Genomic DNA, 22,500 nt, shown 5'->3' with positions numbered 1-22,500 from the left:
AACAGCACATGATCTCTGTCTCCACAGTTTAGTCCAGCTGATCTCATCAGTTTACCATATACAGCACATATTCTCACTGTTCCTCTATAGAACAGTTTACACACTAACTCTGAACAGTGACTCCTCTCTGCAGGACACACTGTTCCTCTATGCTCTGTTTATCAGCCCTAGCCTGGCTATGCAGTTGGTTAAACATGTTCTCTGATTCCAGCCTGAACAGTCTATCCAGCCCAGCTAAACAGGTCAAAAGCCTATTTCCTCTGTTTAGTCTGAGCTGCAACACTGTCTCATCAGCCCAGCCAGGCAATTTATTAACTTGATCTCCACTGTCTCATCAGCCCAGCCAGGCAATTTATTAACTTGTCTCCACTGTCTCATCAGCCCAGCCAGGCAATTTTATTAACTTGATCTCCACTGTCTCATCAGCCCAGCCAGGCAATTTATAAACTTGATCTCCACTATAAAAAGCATCTAGACATCACATTCAGCAAAATAACATTTTTTAATTAAAATTTGTAAATAATTTTTAGTAACGCATTGTATAAAAGTGATAATGCTCCCTCTTTAGTACGTCTCTCTCTCCTATAGAACAGTTTCTCCTCTCTGTCTCTCTCTCTCTGTCTCTATAGAACAGTTTCTCCATCTCTCATGTTCTCTCTGTTCTCTATAGAACAGTTTAGTCTCTGTCTCTGTTCTCTCTTCTGTCTAGAACAGTCTAGTCCAGCTCTCTCCTGTGTCTCTCCTCTTCCTCTATAGAACAGTTTAGTCCAGCTGTCATGTCCTCTCTCTCTCTCTCTATCTCTCTCTTTAGTCTGCTGAACATCTCTCTCTGTTCCTCTCTGAACAGTTTCCTCTCTGTCTCTCTCTCTCTGTCTCTCCTCTCTCTCCTCCAGCTGAACATGTCTCTGTCCTCCATCAGTTTCCTCTCTGTCTCTCCTCTCTCAGTCTCTCCAGCTCTCTGTCTCTCTCTCCTTCCTCTCTCTAGTCTCTCTCTCTCTCTCTCTCTCTCAGTCTCCTCTCTGTTCTCTGTCTCTCTCTAGAACTCTCCCAGCTCTTTCTCCATCCCCCCCCTATAGCCCAGTTTAGTCCATGTTGAAGAAGACTCTCCAGTGTCTAGAACAGATCCACCTGTCCCAGTCTGGTTCTCTGTTGATGCAGTTTAGTCGTGGACAAGTTACTGAACACTCCTTTCAGAGTCCTGGCTCGTATGGTTGATACTCTGTTCCTGCTAGGGTGGAAATGCTTAGCTGGCTGAAACACTACAGGTAGATATGGAACAGTTTAGTCCAGCTGAACATGTTCTCTGTTCCTCTATAGAACAGTTTAGTCCAGCTGAACATGTTCTCTCTGAACATGTTCTCTGTTCCTCTATAGAACAGTTTAGTCCAGCTGAACATGTTCTCTGTTCCTCTATAGAACAGTTTAGTCCAGCTGAACATGTTCTCTGTTCCTCTATAGAACAGTTTAGTCCAGCTGAACATGTTCTCTGTTCCTCTATAGAACAGTTTAGTCCAGCTGAACATGTTCTCTCTGTTCCTCTATAGAACAGTTTAGTCCAGCTGAACATGTTCTCTCTCTCTGTTCCTCTATAGAACAGTTTAGTCCAGCTGAACATGTTCTCTCTCTGTTCCTCTATAGAACAGTTTAGTCCAGCTGAACATGTTCTCTGTTCCTCTATAGAACAGTTTAGTCCAGCTGAACATGTTCTCTGTTCCTCTATAGAACAGTTTAGTCCAGCTGAACATGTTCTCTCTGTTCCTCTATAGAACAGTTTAGTCCAGCTGAACATGTTCTCTCTGTTCCTCTATAGAACAGTTTAGTCCAGCTGAACATGTTCTCTGTTCCTCTATAGAACAGTTTAGTCCAGCTGAACATGTTCTCTCTCTCTGTTCCTCTATAGAACAGTTTAGTCCAGCTGAACATGTTCTCTGTTCCTCTATAGAACAGTTTAGTCCAGCTGAACATGTTCTCTGTTCCTCTATAGAACAGTTTAGTCCAGCTGAACATGTTCTCTGTTCCTCTATAGAACAGTTTAGTCCAGCTGAACATGTTCTCTGTTCCTCTATAGAACAGTTTAGTCCAGCTGAACATGTTCTCTGTTCCTCTATAGAACAGTATAGTCCAGCTGAACATGTTCTCTCTCTGTTCCTCTATAGAACAGTTTAGTCCAGCTGAACATGTTCTCTCTCTCTGTTCCTCTATAGAACAGTTTAGTCCAGCTGAACATGTTCTCTCTCTGTTCCTCTATAGAACAGTTTAGTCCAGCTGAACATGTTCTCTCTCTCTGTTGCTCTATAGAACAGTTTAGTCCAGCTGAACATGTTCTCTCTCCTCTATAGTTCCTCTATAGAACAGTTTAGTCCAGCTGAACATGTTCTCTGTTCCTCTATAGAACAGTTTAGTCCAGCTGAACATATGTTCTCTCTCTCTGTTCCTCTATGGAACAGTTTAGTCCAGCTGAACATGTTCTCTCTCTGTTCCTCTATAGAACAGTTTAGTCCAGCTGAACATGTTCTCGCTCTCTGTTCCTCTATAGAACAGTTTAGTCCAGCTGAACATGTTCTCTCTCTCTGATCCTCTACAGAACAGTTTAGTCCAGCTGCCTGTGGAGGAACTGGACAGAATCCAGGAATACCTTCAGATCAGTGGACTAGCTCAACGGTAACAATACTCCTCCCTCCTCCACTCCTTTGCTGCTCCTCTCCTCTCTTCTCTTCTTCTCTCTCTTCTCCTCCCCTCCTCTTTTCTCCTTTTCTCTTCTCACTCTTCTTTTCTCCTTCTACCCTCTTCACTCTCCTCTCCTCTCCTCTCCTCTCCTCTCCTCTCCTCTCCTCTCCTCTCCTCTCCTCTCCTCTCCTCTCCTCTCCTCTCCTCTCCTCTCCTCTCCTCCCTCTCCTCTTTCATTCTATTCAAAGGTACATTTTCTTCTTATGTTAAAGCTACACTACATGACCAAAAGTATGCGGACACCTTCTCGTCTAACATCCTATTCCAAAACTATGGGCATTAATATGGAGTTGGTCCCCCTTTGCTGCTATAACAGCCTCCACTCTTCTGGGAAGGCTTTCCACTAGATGTATATATAGTATGAAGGGGTGTCCTGTATATATAGTGTATGAAGGGGTGTCCTGTATATATAGAGTATGAAGGGGTGTCCTGTATATATAGAGTATGAAGGGGTGTCCTGAAGTGGGAAGGGGTGTCCTGTATATAGTGGAGAAGGGGTGTCCTGTATATATAGTGTATGAAGGGGTGTCCTGTATATATAGTGGATGAAGGGGTGTCCTGTATATATAGTGTATGAAGGGGTGTCCTGTATATATAGTGTATGAAGGGGTGTCCTGTATATATAGTGTATGAAGGGGTGTCCTGTATATATAGGAAGGGGTGTCCTGTATATATAGTGTATGAAGGGGTGTCCTGTATATATAGTGTGAAGGGGTGATAGTGTATGAAGGGTGTCCTGTATATATAGTGTATGAAGGGGTGTCCTGTATATATAGTGTATGAAGGGGTGTCCTGTATATATAGTGTATGAAGGGGTGTCCTGTATATATAGTGTCCTGTATGAAGGGGTGTCCTGTATATATAGTGTATGAAGGGGTGTCCTGTATATATAGTGTATGAAGGGGTGTCCTGTATATATAGTGTATGAAGGGGTGTCCTGTATATATAGTGTATGAAGGGGTGTCCTGTATATATAGTATATGAAGGGTGTCCTGTATGAAGGGGTGTCCTGTATATATAGTGTATGAAGGGGTGTCCTGTATATATAGTGTATGAAGGGGTGTCCTGTATATATAGTGGATGAAGGGGTGTCCTGTATATATAGTGTATGAAGGGGTGTCCTGTATATATAGAGTATGAAGGGGTGTCCTCATACTACTGTATATATAGAGTATGAAGGGGTGTCCTGTATATATAGTGGATGAAGGGGTGTCCTGTATATATAGTGTATGAAGGGGTGTCCTGTATATATAGAGTATGAAGGGGTGTCCTGTATATATAGAGTATGAAGGGGTGTCCACATTCTGCTGTATATATAGTTTATTAAGGGGTGTCCTGTATATATAGTGAATGCAGGGGGGTGTCCTATATATATAGTGTATGAAGGGGTGTCCTCATACTGCTGTATATATAGTGGATGAAGGGGTGTCCTGTATATATAGTGTGAAGGGGTGTCCTGTATGAATGAAGGGGTGTCCTCATACTGCTGTATATATAGTGGATGAAGGGTGTCCTGTCCTCATACTGCTGTATATATAGTGTATGAAGGGGTGTCCTCATACTGCCTGTATATATAGAGTATGAAGGGGTGTCGTGTATATATAGTGGATGAAGGGGTGTCCTCATTCTGCTGTATATATAGTGGATGAAGGGGTGTCCTCATTCTGCTGTATATATAGTGTATGAAGGGGTGTCCTCATTCTGCTGTATATATAGTGTATGAAGGGGTGTCCTCATTCTGCTGTATATATAGTGTATGAAGGGGTGTCCTCATTCTGCTGTATATATAGTGTATGAAGGGGTGTCCTCATACTGCTGTATATATAGAGTATGAAGGGGTGTCCTGTATATATAGTATGAAGGGGTGGTATATAAGTGGAAGGGGTGTCCTGTATATATAGTGTATGAAGGGGTGTCCTGTATATATAGTGGATGAAGGGGTGTCCTCATACTGCTGTATATATAGTGGATGAAGGGGTGTCCTCATACTAGCTGTCCTGTATATATAGTGTATGAAGGGGTGTCCTGTGTATATATAGTGGATGAAGGGGTGTCCTGTATATATAGTGGATGAAGGGGTGTCATACTGCTGTATATATAGTGGATGAAGGGGTGTCCTCATATGCTGTATATAGTGGATGAAGGGGTGTCCTCATACTGCTGTATATATAGTGGATGAAGGAAGGTGTCCTCATACTGCTGTATATATAGTGGATGAAGGGGTGTCCTCATACTGCTATATAAGGGGTGTCCTCATACTGCTGTATATATAGTGGATGAAGGGGTGTCCTGTATATATAGTGGATGAAGGGGTGTCCTCATACTGCTGTATATATAGTGGATGAAGGGGTGTCCTCATACTGCTGTATATATAGTGGATGAAGGGGTGTCCTGTATATATAGTGTATGAAGGGGTGTCCTCATACTGCTGTATATATAGTGGATGAAGGGTGTCCTCATACTGCTGTATATATAGTGGATGAAGGGTCCTGCTGTATATATAGTGTCCTGTATATATAGTGGATGAAGGGGTGTCCTCATACTGCTGTATATATAGTGGATGAAGGGGTGTCCTGTATATATATAGTGGATGAAGGGGTGTCCTCATACTGCTGTATATATAGTGGATGAAGGGGTGTCCTCATACTGCTGTATATATAGTGGATGAAGGGGTGTCCTCATACTGCTGTATATATAGTGGATGAAGGGGTGTCCTGTATATATAGTGGATGAAGGGGTGTCCTGTATATATAGTGGATGAAGGGGTGTCCTCATACTGCTGTATATATAGTGGATGAAGGGGTGTCCTCATACTGCTGTATATATAGTGGATGAAGGGGTGTCCTACTGCTGTATATATAGTGGATGAAGGGGTGTCTGCTGTATATATAGTGGATGAAGGGGTGTCCTGTATATATAGTGGATGAAGGGGTGTCCTCATACTGCTGTATATATAGTGGATGAAGGGGTGTCCTGTATATATAGAGTGTATGAAGGGGTGTCCTCATACTGCTGTATATATAGTGTATGAAGGGGTGTCCTGTATATATAGAGTGGATGAAGGGGTGTCCTGTATATATAGTGGATGAAGGGGTGTCCTGTATATATAGTGGATGAAGGGGTGTCCTATAATGTATGAAGGGGTGTCCTGTATATATAGTGGATGAAGGGGTGTCCTGTATATATAGAGTATGAAGGGGTGTCCTCATACTGCTGTATATATAGTGTATGAAGGGGGGTGTCCTCATACTGTGTATATAGTGTATGAAGGGGTGTCCTGTATATATAGTGAAGGGGTGAAGGGGTGTCCTGTATATATAGTGGATGATGGGGTGTCCTGTATATATAGAGTATGAAGGGGTGTCCTGTATATATAGTGGATGAAGGGGTGTCCTGTATATATAGAGTATGAAGGGGTGTCCTCATACGGCTGTATATATAGAGTATGAAGGGGTGTCCTGTATATATAGTGGATGAAGGGGTGTCCTCATTCTGCTGTATATATAGTGTATGAAGGGGTGTCCTGTATATATAGTGTATGAAGGGGTGTCCTGTATAAAAAGTGTATGAAGGGGTGTCCTCATTCTGCTGTGTTCATCGGTCATTATATCCTTTTCCCAAGCTACTTTCCTATCTAGATTTTTACCACAACAAGCTGGTGATGTTGTGTGATGTAATTTCCTGCCTCTTGTTGCTAGGCACCAGAGGTTCTACTCCCTGCTGGACAGGTTCCGAGCCACCGTTGCCGAGGACACCAGCAGCCCCTCTCCTCCTGTGACATCACACCCCCTGGATGGGGAACCGCCACCTGCCCCTGAACTAGTCACGGCTGACAAGGTGTGTGTATGTCTTGTACTAACTGTGTGTGTGTGTGTGTGTGTCTTGTACTAACTGTGTGTGTGTGTGTGTGTGTGTGTGTGTGTGTGTGTGTGTGTGTGTGTGTCTTGTTCCAGGAGTGGTATGTTGCCTTGGTGATGTCCCAGTGCTGTCTCCGTGGTGACGGGTCGTTCCTGGAGACAACGGAACTCCTGACCAAACTACCTCCTGACGACCTCTCTACCATCATGACCTGCAAGGTAACACACACACACACGCACACACACACACACACACGCTCACACACACGCTCACGCACACACACACACACACGCTCACACACACTGACCTCTCTCTCTCCACCAGGACTTCAACCTGTCTCTCCTCTGTCCGTGTCTGAGTCTGGGGGTTCAGAGGTTAACCCGGGGTCAGGGGTCGTTGTTATTGGAGACGGCCCTGGCCGTGACCCTGGATCATCTGAGCGGGGTCACACAGCTACTTCCTGTTCCACACCGTTCCTTCCTGCCGCCGGCCAAACCTGACCCGGCCGAACCCTACTGGGACAACTTGGCTATCGTCTATGGTAAGAGTAACTCGGAAGGTTGTTGGTTCGAATCCTGAGCTGCACTGAAAAATGGGAGGATCTGGCGACTAAAAGCCTTTCTGTTCGTCAGATTGAGTCTTTTAGACCTGGCCAGATTGTTCCATTCTGCTTTACATTACACTGTGATGTTACCTGATTAAACTGTGGATGTGGACCTGGCCAGATTGTTCCATTCTGCCATTTAGCTGGCGAGGCCACGTCAGCCAACTACCAGCACAGGCAGTGTACGCCTCCCCACTGTCAATTATTCTGTTGTCCTCTAGGTGGAGCAGGACTCTACCCGCTCTATGTAGAGCTGTCTCAGTATCTGCTGTGTGTTTATTCTAGCTGGAGCAGGACTCTACCCGCTCTATGTAGAGCTGTCTCAGTATCTGCTGTGTGTGTATTCTAGGTGAGGCTGGACTCTTCCGCTCTATGTAGAGCTGTCTCAGTATCTGCTGTGTGTTTATTCTAGGTGAGGCATGGACTCTGTCCCTGCTGTGGTGATGTCTCAGTATCTGCTGTGTGTGTATTCTAGGTGAGGCAGGGCTCTACCCGCTCTATGTAGAGCTGTCTCAGTATCTGCTGTGTGTTTATTCTAGCTGGAGCAGGACTCTACCCGCTCTATGTAGAGCTGTCTCAGTATCTGCTGTGTGTTTATTCTAGCTGGAGCAGGACTCTACCCGCTCTATGTAGAGCTGTCTCAGTATCTGCTGTGTGTTTATTCTAGCTGGAGCAGGACTCTACCCGCTCTATGTAGAGCTGTCTCAGTATCTGCTGTGTGTGTATTCTAGGTGAGGCAGGGCTCTACCCGCGGGTGATGTCTCTGTGTAGAGAGCTGTCTCAGTATCTGCTGTGTGTTTATTCTAGGTGAGGCTGGACTCTACCCGCGGGTGATGTCTCTGTATCTGCTGTGTGTGTATTCTAGGTGAGGCTGGACTCTAGACGGGTGATGTCTCAGTATCTGCTGTGTGTTTATTCTAGGTGAGGCTGGACTCTACCCGCTCTATGTAGAGCTGTCTCAGTATCTGCTGTGTGTTTATTCTAGGTGAGGCAGGGCTCTACCCGCGGGTGATGTCTCAGTATCTGCTGTGTGTTTATTCTAGGTGGAGCAGGACTCTACCCGCTCTATGTAGAGCTGTCTCAGTATCTGCTGTGTGTGTATTATAGGTGAGGCAATGCTCTACCCGCGGGTGATGTCTCTGTGTAGAGAGCTGTCTCAGTATCTGCTGTGTGTTTATTCTAGGTGAGGCAGGGCTCTACCCGCGGGTGATGTCTCTGTATCTGCTGTGTGTTTATTCTAGGTGAGGCTGGACTCTACCCACGGGTGATGTCTCAGTATCTGCTGTGTGTTTATTCTAGGTGAGGCTGGACTCTATAATGGTGATGTCTCTGTGTAGAGAGCTGTCTCAGTATCTGCTGTGTGTTTATTCTAGGTGAGGCTGGACTCTACCCGCTCTATGTAGAGCTGTCTCAGTATCTGCTGTGTGTGTATTCTAGGTGAGGCAGGGCTCTATGATGTCTCTGTGTAGAGTGCTGTCTCAGTATCTGCTGTGTGTTTATTCTAGGTGAGGCAGGGCTCTACCCGAAGGGTGATGTCTCTGTATCTGCTGTGTGTTTATTCTAGGTGAGGCTGGACTCTACCAGGGTGATGTCTCAGTATCTGCTGTGTGTTTATTCTAGGTGAGGCAGGGCTCTGGACCAGATGATGTCTCTGTATCTGCTGTGTGTTTATTCTAGGTGAGGCAGGGCTCTGCCCGCGGGTGATGTCTCTGTATCGGCTGTGTGTTTATTTTAGGTGAGGCTGGACTCTACCCGAGTATGGGTGATGTCTCAGTATCTGATGTGTGTTTATTCTAGGTGAGGCAGGGCTCTACCCGACGGGTGATGTCTCTGTATCTGCTGTGTGTTTATTTTAGGTGAGGCTGGACTCTACCCGCCATGTCTCAGTATCTGCTGTGTGTTTATTCTAGGTGAGGCTGGACTCTACCCGCGGGTGATGTCTCTGTATCTGCTGTGTGTTTATTCTAGGTGAGGCTGGACTCTACCCGCGGGTGATGTCTCTGTGTAGAGCGCTGTCTCAGTATCTGCTGTGTGTTTATTCTAAGTGAGGCAGGGCTCTACCCGCGGGTGATGTCTCAGTATCTGCTGTGTGTATTCTAGGTGAGGCTGGACTCTACCCGCCTCTGTATCTGCTGTGTGTGTATTCTAGGTGAGGCAGGGCTCTACCCGCGGGTGATGTCTCTGTATCTGCTGTGTGTTTATTCTAGCTGGAGCAGGACTCTACCCGCGGGTGATGTCTCTGTGTAGAGCGCTGTCTCAGTATCTGCTGTGTGTGGGTCAGCTTCCTTCCCCTCTGCAAATCCCTGAAGACAAACAACATCTCATCACCACCTTCACCACCATGGCTACCGAGGTAAGAAGCTTATAATCCCTGACCTCTAACCCTTGACCCTATCCCTGGCCAATCAGAAAAGACTTGGAAGTGTTTTTTTGTGTAAAACATGTTATATATTTTATTTTTATATTTTTAAAATTAATTTTAGGGAAGTTTCAATGTATAAACCGCTATAAGCAGATGTAGAAGAGATAATGGACCAGATATAGAGTATGTAGAAGAGATAATGGACCAGATATAGAGTATGTAGAAGAGATAATGGACCAGATATAGAGTATGTAGAAGAGATAATGGACCAGATATAGATAATGGACCAGATATAGAGTATTTAGAAGAGATAATGGACCAGATATAGAGTATGTAGAAGAGATAATGGACCAGATATGTAGAAGAGATAATGGACCAGATATAGAGTATGTAGAAGAGATAATGGACCAGATATAGATAATGGACCAGATATAGAGTATGTAGAGGAGATAATGTACCAGATATAGAGTATGTAGAAGAGATAATGGACCATATAGAGTATAATAGATAATGGACCAGATATAGAGTATGTAGAAGAGATAATGGGCCAGATATAGAGTATGTAGAAGAGATAATGGACCAGATATAGATTATGTAGAAGGATAATGGACCAGATATAGAGTATGTAGAAGAGATAATGGACCAGATATAGAGCATGTAGAAGAGATAATGGACCAGATATATATTATGTAGAAGAGATAATGGACCAGATATAGAGTATGTAGAAGAGATAATGGACCAGATATAGATATGTAGAAGAGATAATGGACCAGATATAGAGTATGTAGAAGAGATAATGGACCAGATATAGAGTATGTAGAAGAGATAATGGACCAGATATAGAGTATGTAGAAGAGATAATGGACCAGATATAGAGTATGTAGAAGAGATAATGGACCAGATATAGAGTATGTGGAAGAGATAATGGACCAGATATAGAGTATGTAGAAGAGATAATGGACCAGATATAGAGTATGTAGAAGAGATAATGGACCAGATATATATTATGTAGAAGAGATAATGGACCAGATATATATTATGTAGAAGAGATAATGGACCAGATATATATTATGTAGAATAGATAATGGACCAGATATATATTATGTAGAAGAGATAATGGACCAGATATAGAGTATGCAGAAGAGATAATGGACCAGATGTAGAGTATGTAGAAGAGATAATGGACCTGATATAGAGTATGTAGAAGAGATAATGGAACCAGAGATATATTATGTAGAAGAGATAATGGACCAGATATATATTATGTAGAAGAGATAATGGACCAGATATATATTATGTAGAAGAGATAATGGACCAGATATAGAGTATGCAGAAGAGATAATGGACCAGATATAGAGTATGTAGAAAAGATAATGGACCAGATATAGAGTATGTAGAAGAGATAATGGACCAGACATTTCTCTACCCGCCAAGATGAGGGGGCTCTATACCCACCACCTAAGCCCCTGTTTTCATCCAGAATAAACCCTGCTTCATGGTGTCTCTCTCTCTCTAGTTGGTGGTCTGGCGTGTTCTCCAGGACAGTGTTCCTCTGAGTGTTGACCTGCAGGGGGCTCTGTCCTGTCTGTGTCTGGCCCTGCAACAGCCCTGTGTCTGGAACACACTGTCTACAGCCTCGTACAAAACACACACCTGCTCTGTCATACACTGTCTACGACTCCTCATCACTGCAGGTTAGTGTGATCACTGCAGGTTAGTGTGTGTGAAGGAGAGAGGGAATGAACCTGGCCACAATCAGTGGATTTGCATGTGGTGTGACCGTGACTAAACCTTAATTATAAACTGGGTGGTTTGAGCCCTGAATGCTGATTGGCTGACAGCCGTGGTATATAAGACCGTATACCACCTATGACAAAACATGTGTTTTTCCTGCTCTAATTACGTTGGTAACCAGTTTATTAAAGCAATAAGGCACCTCAGGGGTTTGTGGTACAGTATATTGCTAGTATACCACGGTTAAGGGCTGTATCCAGGCACTCCGCGTTGCGTCGTGCTGGGGCGGCAGGGTGCCTCCCCCTAGTGGTTAGAGTGTTGGACTATTAACCGGAAGGTTGCAAGTTCAAATCCCGAGCTGACAAGGTACAAGGTATCTGTCGTTCTGCCCCTGAACTGGCAGTTAACCCACTGTTCCTAGGCCGTCATGAAAATTTGTTCTTAACTGACTTGCCTAGTTAAATAAAGGTAAATAAAAATAACAGCCCTTAGCTGGCCATATACCCTACCCCCTCTGGCCATATACCCCACCCCCTCTGGCCATATACCCCACCCCCTCTGGCCATATACCCCACCCCCTCTGGCCATATACCCCACCCCCTCTGGCCATATACCCCACCCCCTCTGGCCATATACCCCACCCCTCTGGCCATATACCCCACCCCCTCTGGCCATATACCCACCCCCTCTGGCCATATACCCCACCCCCTCTGGCCATATACCCCACCCCCTCTGGCCATATACCCCACCCCCTCTGGCCATATACCCCACCCCCTCTGGCCATATACCCCACCCCCTCTGGCCACATACCCCCCCCTCTGGCCATATACCCCACCCCCTCTGGCCATATACCCCACCCCCTCTGGCCATATACCCCACCCCCTCTGGCCACCCCCCACCCCCTCTGGCCATATACCCCACCCCCTCTGGCCATATACCCCACCCCCTCTGGCCATATACCACACCCCCTCTGGCCATATACCACACCCCCTCTGGCCTTATTGCCTAAATGACTTCTAGGTTTTCCTCTGCTGCCAGAGTGTTATTACACATCCAGATAAAGTATTCAACTCTCTCTCTCCTTTACCTCTCTCTCTCTCTCCTCTACCTCTCTCATCCCTCTCTCTCTCCTCTCCTCTCCGTCCCTTTACCCCTCTTGCTCTCTCTCTCTCTCTCCTTTACCTCTCTCTCTCCTCTCCTTTCCCTCTCTCTCCTCTCTCTCCTCTTCCTCTCCCTCCCTTTGCATCTCTCTGTCCTCCCTCTCTCTCTCCTCTCCTCTCCTTTCTCTCTCTCTCCTTTCCCTCCCTCTCTCTCTCTCTCCTCTCCTCCTCTCCTCTCCTCTCCTCTCCTCTCCTCTCCTCTCCTCTCCTCTCTCCTCTCCTCTCCTCTCCTCTCTCTCCTCTCCTCTCCTCTCCTCTCCTCTCCTCTCCTCTCCTCTCCTCTCCTCTCCTCTCCTCTCCTCTCCTCTCTCTCTCCTCTCTAGTGGCAGTAGGTCCAGGTGACCATCTCTTACATCCAGGGAGGAAGAGAACCACCGGGCCAGACGGTGATTCAGACCAGGTCCACTCTCCAAACACTGACAGTAAGTAATACAGTTGTTGTTGTGTTGCCATTATCATTTTAGTCCGTCACTCTCAGTGAGTTAGATCAGGCTTCATCACTGTCAAATCTTCTGACTAGTGGCTACTAATACGGTCTGTTAGCTTGCTGTGTTTTAATGTGCATTAGATGTGTTAAGTGGTATCTCTAATGTGGTATCTCTAATGTTTTATATCTGTTTTATCTCTGTGCTATCTCTAATGTTTTATCTCTAATGTGTTATCTCTGTGGTATCTATAATGTGTTATCTCTGTGTTATCTATAATGTGTAATCTCTGTTATCGCTAATGTGTTATCTATAACGCGCTATCTCTAACGCTATCTCTAACGTGTTATCTCTAATGTGTTATCTCTAATGTGTTATCTCTAGTGTGTTATCTCTAGTGTGTTATCTCTAATGTGTTATCTCTGTGTTATCTCTAATGTGTTATCTCTAATGTGTTATCTCTAATGTGTTATCTCTGTGTCATCTCTAATGTGGTATCTATAATGTGTTATCTCTAATGTGTTATCTCTGTGTTGTCTCTAATGTGTTATATCTGTGTTATCTCTAATGTGTTATCTCTAATGTGTTATCTCTGTGTCATCTCTAATGTGGTATCTATAATGTGTTATCTCTGTGTTATCTCTGTGTTATCTCTAATGTGTTATCTCTGTGGTATCTCTAATGTGGTATCTATAATGTGCTATCTCTGTGTTATCTCTAATGTGGTATCTATAATTTGTTTTCTCTGTTTATCTATAATGTGGTATCTATAATTTGTTATCTCTGTGTTATCTATAATGTGGTATCTATAATGTGTTATCTCTGTGTTATCTCTAATGTGTTATCTCTGTGTTATCTCTGTGTTATCTCTAATGTGTTATCTCTGTGTTATCTCTAATGTGTTATCTCTGTGTTATCTCTAATGTGTTATCTCTTTGTTATCTATAATGTGTTATCTCTGTGTTATGTGTTATATCTTATCTATAATGTGTTATCTCTAATGTGTTCTCTAATGTAATGTATCTCTGTGTTATCTCTAATGTGTTATCTCTGTGTTATCTCTAATGTGTTATATCTTTGTTATCTATAATGTGTTATCTCTGTGTTATCTCTAATGTGTTATCTCTGTGTTATCTATAATGTGTTATCTCTAATGTGTTATCTCTGTGTTATCGCTAATGTGTTCTCTAATGTGTTATCTCTGTGTTATCTCTGTGTTATCTCTGTGTGTTATCTCTAATGTGTTATCTCTGTGTTATCTCTAATGTGTTATCTCTAATGTGTTATCTCTAATGTGTTATCTCTGTGTTATCTCTAATGTGTTATCTCTAATGTGGTATCTCTGATGTGTTATCTCTGATGTGTTATCTCTGTGTCATCTCTAATGCGTTATCTATAATGTGTGTGTTCCAGACGTGTGTGAGCGACGGTCGTGTGAGATCATGGCTGAGCTGGTGGAAGGTCTCCAGAGCGTTCTGTCTCTGGGTCACCATAGAAACAGCGGAATCCCAGCCTTCCTCACGCCGATGCTCCGAAACATCATCATCAGTCTGTCCAGACTACCGCTGGTCAACAGCTACACTAGAGTCCCCCTGGTCAGTCACTGGTCAACAGCTACACTAGAGTCCCCCTGGTCAGTCACTGGTCAACAGCTACACTAGAGTCCCCCTGGTCAGTCACTGGTCAACAGCTACACTAGAGTCCCCCTGGTCAGTCACTGGTCAACAGCTACACTAGAGTCCCCCTGGTCAGTCACTGGTCAACAGCTACACTAGAGTCCCCCTGGTCAGTCACTGGTCAACAGCTACACCCCCTAGTCACTGGTCCCCCCCCCTGGTCAGTCACTGGTCAACAGCTACACTAGAGGTCCCCCCTGGTCAGTCACTGGTCAACAGCTACACTAGAGTCCCCCCGCCCCCCTCCCCCTGGTCAGTCACTGGTCAACAGCTACACGAGTCCCCCCTGGTCAGTCACTGGTCAACAGCTACACTAGAGTACCCCCTGTGTGTAACCCTAGGTGTGGAAGCTGGGCTGGTCCCCTGTAACGTGTCTGTGTGTCACCTCTAGGTGTGGAAGCTGGGCTGGTCCCCTGTAACGTGTCTGTGTGTCACCTCTAGGTGTGGAAGCTGGGCTGGTCCCCTCGGCCGGGGGGAGAGTTCGGCACCACCCTTCCCGAGATCCCTGTAGAGTTCCTGCAGGAGAAGGACGTGTTCAGGGAGTTCCTCTATCGCATCAACACACTGGGTGAGAGGTCCAGGTGGTTATAACCTGCTATGTCATTGTTATAGAGGTCTATTCCACATCGACAGTCAACTGTTAGACTGATCCTTTAGGTGTTTATAACCTGCTATGTCATTGTTATAGAGGCCTATTCCACATCTACAGTCGACTGTTAGACTGATCCTTTAGGTGTTTATAACCTGCTATGTCATTGTTATAGAGGTCTATTCCACATCGACAGTCAACTGTTAGACTGATCCTTTAGGTGTTTATAACCTGCTATGTCATTGTTATAGAGGCCTATTCCACATCTACAGTCGACTGTTAGACTGATTCTTTAGGTGGTTATAACCTGCTATGTCATTGTTATAGAGGTCTATTCCACATCTACAGTCGACTGTTAGACTGATCCTTTAGGTTATAACCTGCTATGTCATTGTTATAGAGATCTATTCCACATATACTGTTAGACTGATCCTTTAGGTGTTCATAACCTGCTATGTCATTGTTATAGAGGCCTATTCCACATCTACATTCGACTGTTAGACTGATCCTTTAGGTGTTTATAACCTGCTATGTCATTGTTATAGAGGTCTATTCCACATCTACAGTCGACTGTTAGACTGATCCTTTAGGTGTTTATAACCTGCTATGTCATTGTTATAGAGATCTATTCCACATATACTGTTAGACTGATCCTTTAGGTGTTCATAACCTGCTATGTCATTGTTATAGAGGCCTATTCCACATCTACAGTCGACTGTTAGACTGATCCTTTAAGTGCTTATAACCTGCTATGTCATTGTTATAGAGGTCTATTCCACATAGACTGTTAGACACATAGACTGTTAGACCTTGAAGTGTTCATAACCTGTAGTTTGAACATGTGTGGCATTCAGGCTGGAGCAGTAGGACCCAGTTTGAAGAGACCTGGGCCACACTGCTGGGAGTTCTGGTCACTCAACCCATCTCTATGGACCAGGAGGAGGAGAGAGAACAGGAGGTGCATACACACACACACACACCTCTTTGTCTCTCTCTCTGTCTCTCTCTCTCTCTGTCTCTCTCTCTCTCTGTCTCTCTGTCTCTCTCTTTCTGTCTCTCTGTCTCTCTGTCTCTCTCTTTCTGTCTCTCTGTCTCTCTGTCTCTCTCTTTCTGTCTCTCTGTCTCTCTCTTTCTGTCTCTCTGTCTCTCTCTCTCTAATTTCAATTCAAGGGGTTTTATTGACATGGGAAACATATGTTAACATCGCCAAAATAATCGCTTACCTTTGATGATCTTCGGATGTTTGCACTCACGAGACTCCCAGTTACACAATTTGGTTGGCGCGTTTTGTTCACCTGCTCGTGCAGGTCACGACGGGCAGACGACAATTCCAAATAGTATCCGTAAAGTTCGTAGAAACATGTCAAATGTTTTTTTATAATCAATCCTCAGGTTGTTTTTACAATAAATAATAAATAATATTTCAACGGGACGGTAGCCTTTTCAATAGGAGAGAGAAATCTGAGGACATCTGGCTATCCACTGACACGATGTGATCATTCTCGCTCATTTTTCAGAATAAAAGCCTGAAACTATGTCTAAAGACTGTTCACACCTTGTGGAAGCCACAGGGAAAGGAATCTGGTTGATATACCTTTAAATGGAGGATGGGCTTGCAATGGAAAAGAGTAGGTTCAGAAAAACAGCACTTCCTGGATGGATTTTTCTCAGGCTTTCCCTGCAATGTCAGTTCTGTTATACTCACAGACAATATTTTGACAGTTTTGGAAACTTTAGAGTGTTTTCTATCCTAATCTGCCAATTATATGCATATTCTAGTTTCTGGGCCTGGGAAATAGGCAGTTTAATATGGGCATGTTTTTCTCCAAACATCAAAATACTGCCCCCTAGCCTAAAGAGGTTTTGTTGGATTTACAATGTTTTTTGTCTCTCTCTCGCTCGTTTTTTCTCTCTCTCTCTCTCTCTCTGTCTCTCTCTCTCTCTGTGTTTCTCTCTGTCTCTCTCTGTCTCTCTCTCTCTCTCTCTCTCTCTCTCTCTCTCTCTCTCTCTCTCTCTCTCTGTCTCTCTCTGTCTCTCTCTCTCTGTGTCTCTCTCTCTCTCTCTGTCTCTCTCTCTCTCTGTGTCTCTCTCTGTCTCTCTCTCTCTCTCTCTGTGTCTCTCTCTGTGTCTCTCTGTGTCTCTCTGTCTCTCTCTCTCTCTCTCTGTCTCTCTGTCTCTCTCTCTCTCTGTCTCTGTCTCATTCTGTCTCTCTCTGTGTCTCTCTCTCTGTGTCTCTCTCTGTCTCTCTGTCTCTGTGTCTCTCTCTGTCTCTCTCTGTCTCTCTGTCTCTGTGTGTGTTGAACAGGAGGACTTGGAGCGTACCCAGTTGAATGTGTTAGCGGTCCAGGCCATCACGTCTCTGGTTCTGAGTTCCATGACTCTCCCTACTGCCGGAAACCCTACTGTCTCCTGTCTGGAACAACAGCCGAGAAACAAGACCCTTAAAGTCCTGGACACACGGTACACACACACACTGGTCTCTGGGTTCTGGGCTCTGGACACACGGTACACACACACACTGGTCTCTGGGCTCTGGACACACGGTACACACACACACTGGTCTCTGGGTTCTGGGCTCTGGACACACGGTACACACACACACTGGTCTCTGGGTTCTGGGCTCTGGTCTCTGGGTTCTGGACACACGGTACACACACACACTGGTCTCTGGGCTCTGGACACACGGTACACACACACACTGGTCTCTGGGTTCTGGACACATGGTACACACACACACTGGTCTCTGGGTTCTGGACACACGGTACACACACACACTGGTCTCTGGGTTCTGGACACACGGTACACACACACACTGGTCTCTGGGTGCTGGGCTCTGGTCTCTGGGTTCTGGTCTCTGGGTTCTGGTCTCTGGGTTCTGGGTTCTGGACTCTGGGTTCTGGACTCTGGTCTCTGGGTTCTGGGCTCTGGTCTCTGGTCTCTGGGTTCTGGACTCTGGTCTCTAGGCTCTGGTCTCTGGGTTCTGGACTCTGGTCTCTAGGCTCTGGTCTCTGGGTCTCTGGGTTCTGGACTCTGGTCTCTAGGCTCTGGTCTCTGGGTTCTGGACTCTGGTCTCTAGGCTCTGGTCTCTGGGTTCTGGACTCTGGTCTCTAGGCTCTGGTCTCTGGGTTCTGGACTCTGGGTCTCTGGCTCTGGTCTCTAGGCTCTGGTCTCTGGGTTCTGGTCTCTGGGTTCTGGTCTCTGGGTTCTGGTCTCTGGGTTCTGGACTCTGGGTTCTGGACTCTGGTCTCTAGGCTCTGGTCTCTAGGCTCTGGTCTCTGGGCTCTGGTCTCTGGGTGCTGGGCTCTGGTCTCTGGGTTCTGGGCTCTGGGTGCTGGGCTCTGGTCTCTGGGTTCTGGTCTCTGGGTGCTGGGCTCTGGTCTCTGGGTTCTGGTCTCTGGGTGCTGGGCTCTGGTCTCTGGGTTCTGGTCTCTGGGTGCTGGGCTCTGGTCTCTGGGTTCTGGTCTCTAGGTGCTGGGCTCTGGGTTCTGGACTCTGGTCTCTGGGTTCTGGACTCTGGTCTCTGGGTTCTGGTCTCTGGGTGCTGGGCTCTGGTCTCTGGGTTCTGGTCTCTGGGTTCTGGACTCTGGTCTCTAGGCTCTGGTCTCTGGGTTCTGGTCTCTGGGTGCTGGGCTCTGGTCTCTGGGTGCTGGGCTCTGGTCTCTGGGTTCTGGGTTCTCTCTGGGTGCTGGGCTCTGGTCTCTGGGTTCTGGTCTCTGGGTGCTGGGCTCTGGTCTCTGGGTTCTGGTCTCTGGGTTCTGGACTCTGGTCTCTAGGCTCTGGTCTCTGGGTTCTGGTCTCTGGGTTCTGGTCTCTGGGTGCTGGGCTCTGGTCTCTGGGTTCTGGGCTCTGGTCTCTGGGTTCTGGGTTCTGGTCTCTGGGTTCTGGTCTCTGGGTGGGGCTCTGGTCTCTGGGTTCTGGGTTCTGGGCTCTGTCTGTAAATCTGACCCAATTATCAGGCTACCCCATTATACACACCCACACCAAGCAACAAAAGCCTAAAATACCACACACTTCAGATTGTGTCACTTTGTAGAATGGCTTTTCCTCTCATACTAAATTCATATTGACAGGAGAACTAGTTCAAATCAAATCAAATCAAATCAAATCAAATTATTGGATTTACAATGTTTTTTGTCAATTAAGTTATTCCTGACATTGCGGTGGTCTTGTCTTCCCTTCAGGTTTGGCAGGAAGTTGTCAGTGATCAGAGGAGCCGTGGAGAGAGAGATCCAGGCCATGGTGTCGAAGAGAGACAACGTACACACACACCACCCCTACCACACCTGGGACCCTGTCCCCTCCCTGTCTGCTGTCTCACCAGGTAACACACCTGGGACCCTGTCCCCTCCCTGTCTCACCAGGTAACACACCTGGTACCCTGTCCCCTCCCTGTCTCACCAGGTAACACACCTGGTACCCTGTCCCCCTCCCTGTCTCACCAGGTAACACAACTGGTACCCTGTCCCCTCCCTGTCTGCTGTCTCACCAGCTAACACACCTGGTACCCTGTCCCCCCCTGTCTCACCAGGTAACACACCTGGTACCCTGTCCCCTCCCTGTCTCACCAGGTAACACACCTGGTACCCTGTCCCCTCCCTGTCTCACCAGGTAACACACCTGGTACCCTGTCCCCTCCCTGTCTCACCAGGTAACACACCTGGTACCCTGTCCCTTCCCTGTCTCACCAGGTAACACACCTGGTACCCTGTCCCCTCCCTGTCTCACCAGGTAACACACCCGGGACCCTGTCCCCTCCCTGTCTGCTGTCTCACCAGGTAACACACCTGGTACCCTGTCCCTCCCTGTCTGACCAGGTAACACCCGGTACCCTGTCCCCTCCCTGTCTCACCAGGTACCACACCTGGTACCCTGTCCCCTCCCTGTCTCACCAGGTAACACACCTGGTCCCATCCCTGTCTGCTGTCTCACCAGGTAACACACTTGGTACCCTGTCCCCTCCCTGTCTCACCAGGTAACACACTTGGTCCCTGTCCCCTCCCTGTCTCACCAGGTAACACACCTGGTACCCTGTCCCCTCCCTGTCTCACCAGGTAACACACTTGGTACCCTGTCCCCTCCCTGTCTCACCAGGTAACACACTTGGTACCCTGTCCCCTCCCTGTCTCACCAGGTAGCACACTTGGTCCCCTGTCCCCTCCCTGTCTCACCAGGTAACACACCTGGTCCCCTCCCTGTCTCACCAGATAGACCTAGTTGTTTCTAGTAGTGTCATCCAGGGGTCAGATCCATTCAGCTGTGCAGGGTTCAGAGGTCCTCATGGGTCCTAGTAGTTGATGAACCGTGTGTTTCTCTGTGTGTCTCAGCAGGTACACTGATCAGCCATGAGAAACTCCTGCTGCAGATCAACACAGAGAGACAGATGGGCAACATGGACTACAAACTGGGACAGGTAGGATGGAGAGAGAGATGGACTACAAACTGGGACAGGTAGGATGGAGAGGGAGATGGACTACAAACTGGGACAGGTAGGATGGAGAGAGATGGACTACAAACTGGGACAGGTAGGATGGAGAGAGAGATGGACTACAAACTGGGACAGGTAGGATGGAGAGAGAGATGGACTACAAACTGGGACAGGTAGGATGGAGAGAGAGATGGACTACAAACTGGGACAGGTAGGATGGAGAGAGAGATGGACTACAAACTGGGACAGGTAGGATGGAGAGAGAGATGGACTACAAACTGGGACAGGTAGGATGGAGAGAGAGCTGGACTACAAACTGGGACAGGTAGGATGGAAGGAGAGAGAGATGGGGAACATGGACTACAAACTGGGACAGGTAGGATGGAGGGATGGAGAGAGAGGGACAGGTAGGATGGAGAGAGAGATGGACTATGGGGGACAGGTAGGATGGAGATGGACTACAAACTGGGACAGGTAGGATGGAGGAGAGATGGACTACAAACTGGGACAGGTAGGATGGAGAGAGAGATGGGGAACATGGACACAGGTGGACTACAAACTGGGACAGGTAGGAGGAAGAGGATGGAGGTAGGATGGAGAGATGGACTACAAACTGGGACAGGTGATGGAGACACATGGAAAACTGGGACAGGTAGGATGGAGGAGAGATGGACTACAAACTGGGACAGGTAGGATGGAGATGGGTAGGATGGAGAGAGAGATGAACATGGACTACAAACTGGGACAGGTAGGATGGAGAGAGAGATGGACTACAAACTGGGACAGGTAGGATGGAGGAGAGATGGACTACAAACTGGGACAGGTAGGATGGAGAGAGGATGGACTACAAACTGGGAGGTAGGATGGAGAGAGATGATACAAACTGGGACAGGTAGGATGGAAGGAGAGAGAGATGGGCAACATGGACTACAAACTGGGACAGGTAGGATGGAGGGATGGAAGGAGAGAGAGATGGACTGGACAAAACTGGGACAGGTAGGATGGAGGGATGGAAGGAGAGAGAGGGACTACAAACTGGGAGGATGGAGGGAGAGAGATGGGACACATGGGCTACAAACTGGAGGGATGGAAGGAGAGAGAGATGGACTACAAACTGGGACAGGTAGGATGGAGGGAGAGAGAGATGGGACACATGGACTACAAACTGGGACAGGTAGGATGGAGGGATGGAAGGAGAGAGAGATGGACTACAAACTGGGACAGGTAGGATGGAAGGAGAGAGAGATGGGCAACATGGACTACAAACTGGGACAGGTAGGATGGAGGGATGGAAGGAGAGAGAGATGGACTACAAACTGGGACAGGTAGGATGGAGGGATGGAAGGAGAGAGGGGGCGGAGGAAAGGGAAGACAGACCAAATGGCATAGTTGTGTCCTTCTCTTGCAGATATGTTCAGTCTCTCTCTCTCTCTCTCTAATTCCTCTCCTTTATTGTCTCTCTCTCTCTAATTCCTCTCCTTTATTGTCTCTCTCTCTAATTCCTCTCCTTTATTGTCTCTCTCTCTAATTCCTCTCCTTTATTGTCTCTCTCTCTCTCTAATTCCTCTCCTTTATTCCTCTCCTTTATTGTCTCTCTCTAATTCCTCTCCTTTAATTCCTCTCCTTTATTGTCTCTCTCTCTCTAATTCCTCTCCTTTATTGTCTCTCTCTCTCTTTATTGTCTCTCTCTCTCTCTCTAATTCCTCTCCTTTATTGTCTCTCTCTAATTCCTCTCCTTTATTGTCTCTCTCTCTCTCTCTAATTCCTCTCCTTTATTGTCTCTCTCTAATTCCTCTCCTTTATTGTCTCTCTCTCTCTAATTCCTCTCCTTTATTGTCTCTCTCTCTCTAATTCCTCTCCTTTATTGTCTCTCTCCTTTATTGTCTCTCTAATTCTCTCTCTCTCTCCTTTATTGTCTCTCTCTCTCTAATTCCTCTCCT

General features: G+C 46.4%; 1 protein-coding gene across 1 annotated transcript in view; it reads left to right on the top strand.

The window, feature by feature from the left end:
* Nucleotides 1-22,500, top strand: part of LOC112241182 (huntingtin-like) — a gene marked incomplete at its 3' end in the record, with an annotated part of 111,621 nt that overhangs the window by 73,243 nt on the left and 15,878 nt on the right. The window contains 15 exon segments of the mRNA XM_042315072.1: nucleotides 1,087-1,158; nucleotides 1,160-1,221; nucleotides 2,542-2,661; nucleotides 6,426-6,564; nucleotides 6,681-6,803; nucleotides 6,910-7,132; nucleotides 9,403-9,542; nucleotides 11,068-11,245; nucleotides 12,769-12,867; nucleotides 14,284-14,465; nucleotides 14,988-15,114; nucleotides 15,990-16,093; nucleotides 17,441-17,595; nucleotides 19,317-19,456; nucleotides 20,460-20,545. Coding sequence (XP_042171006.1) covers nucleotides 1,087-1,158; nucleotides 1,160-1,221; nucleotides 2,542-2,661; nucleotides 6,426-6,564; nucleotides 6,681-6,803; nucleotides 6,910-7,132; nucleotides 9,403-9,542; nucleotides 11,068-11,245; nucleotides 12,769-12,867; nucleotides 14,284-14,465; nucleotides 14,988-15,114; nucleotides 15,990-16,093; nucleotides 17,441-17,595; nucleotides 19,317-19,456; nucleotides 20,460-20,545 — 1,950 coding nt within the window.

This window comes from Oncorhynchus tshawytscha, unplaced genomic scaffold, assembly GCF_018296145.1.
Source record: "Oncorhynchus tshawytscha isolate Ot180627B unplaced genomic scaffold, Otsh_v2.0 Un_contig_5117_pilon_pilon, whole genome shotgun sequence".
Taxonomy (NCBI): domain Eukaryota; kingdom Metazoa; phylum Chordata; class Actinopteri; order Salmoniformes; family Salmonidae; genus Oncorhynchus; species Oncorhynchus tshawytscha.
Note: the sequence above shows the minus strand (reverse complement) of the source record. Positions and strands in the feature narration are given on the sequence as shown.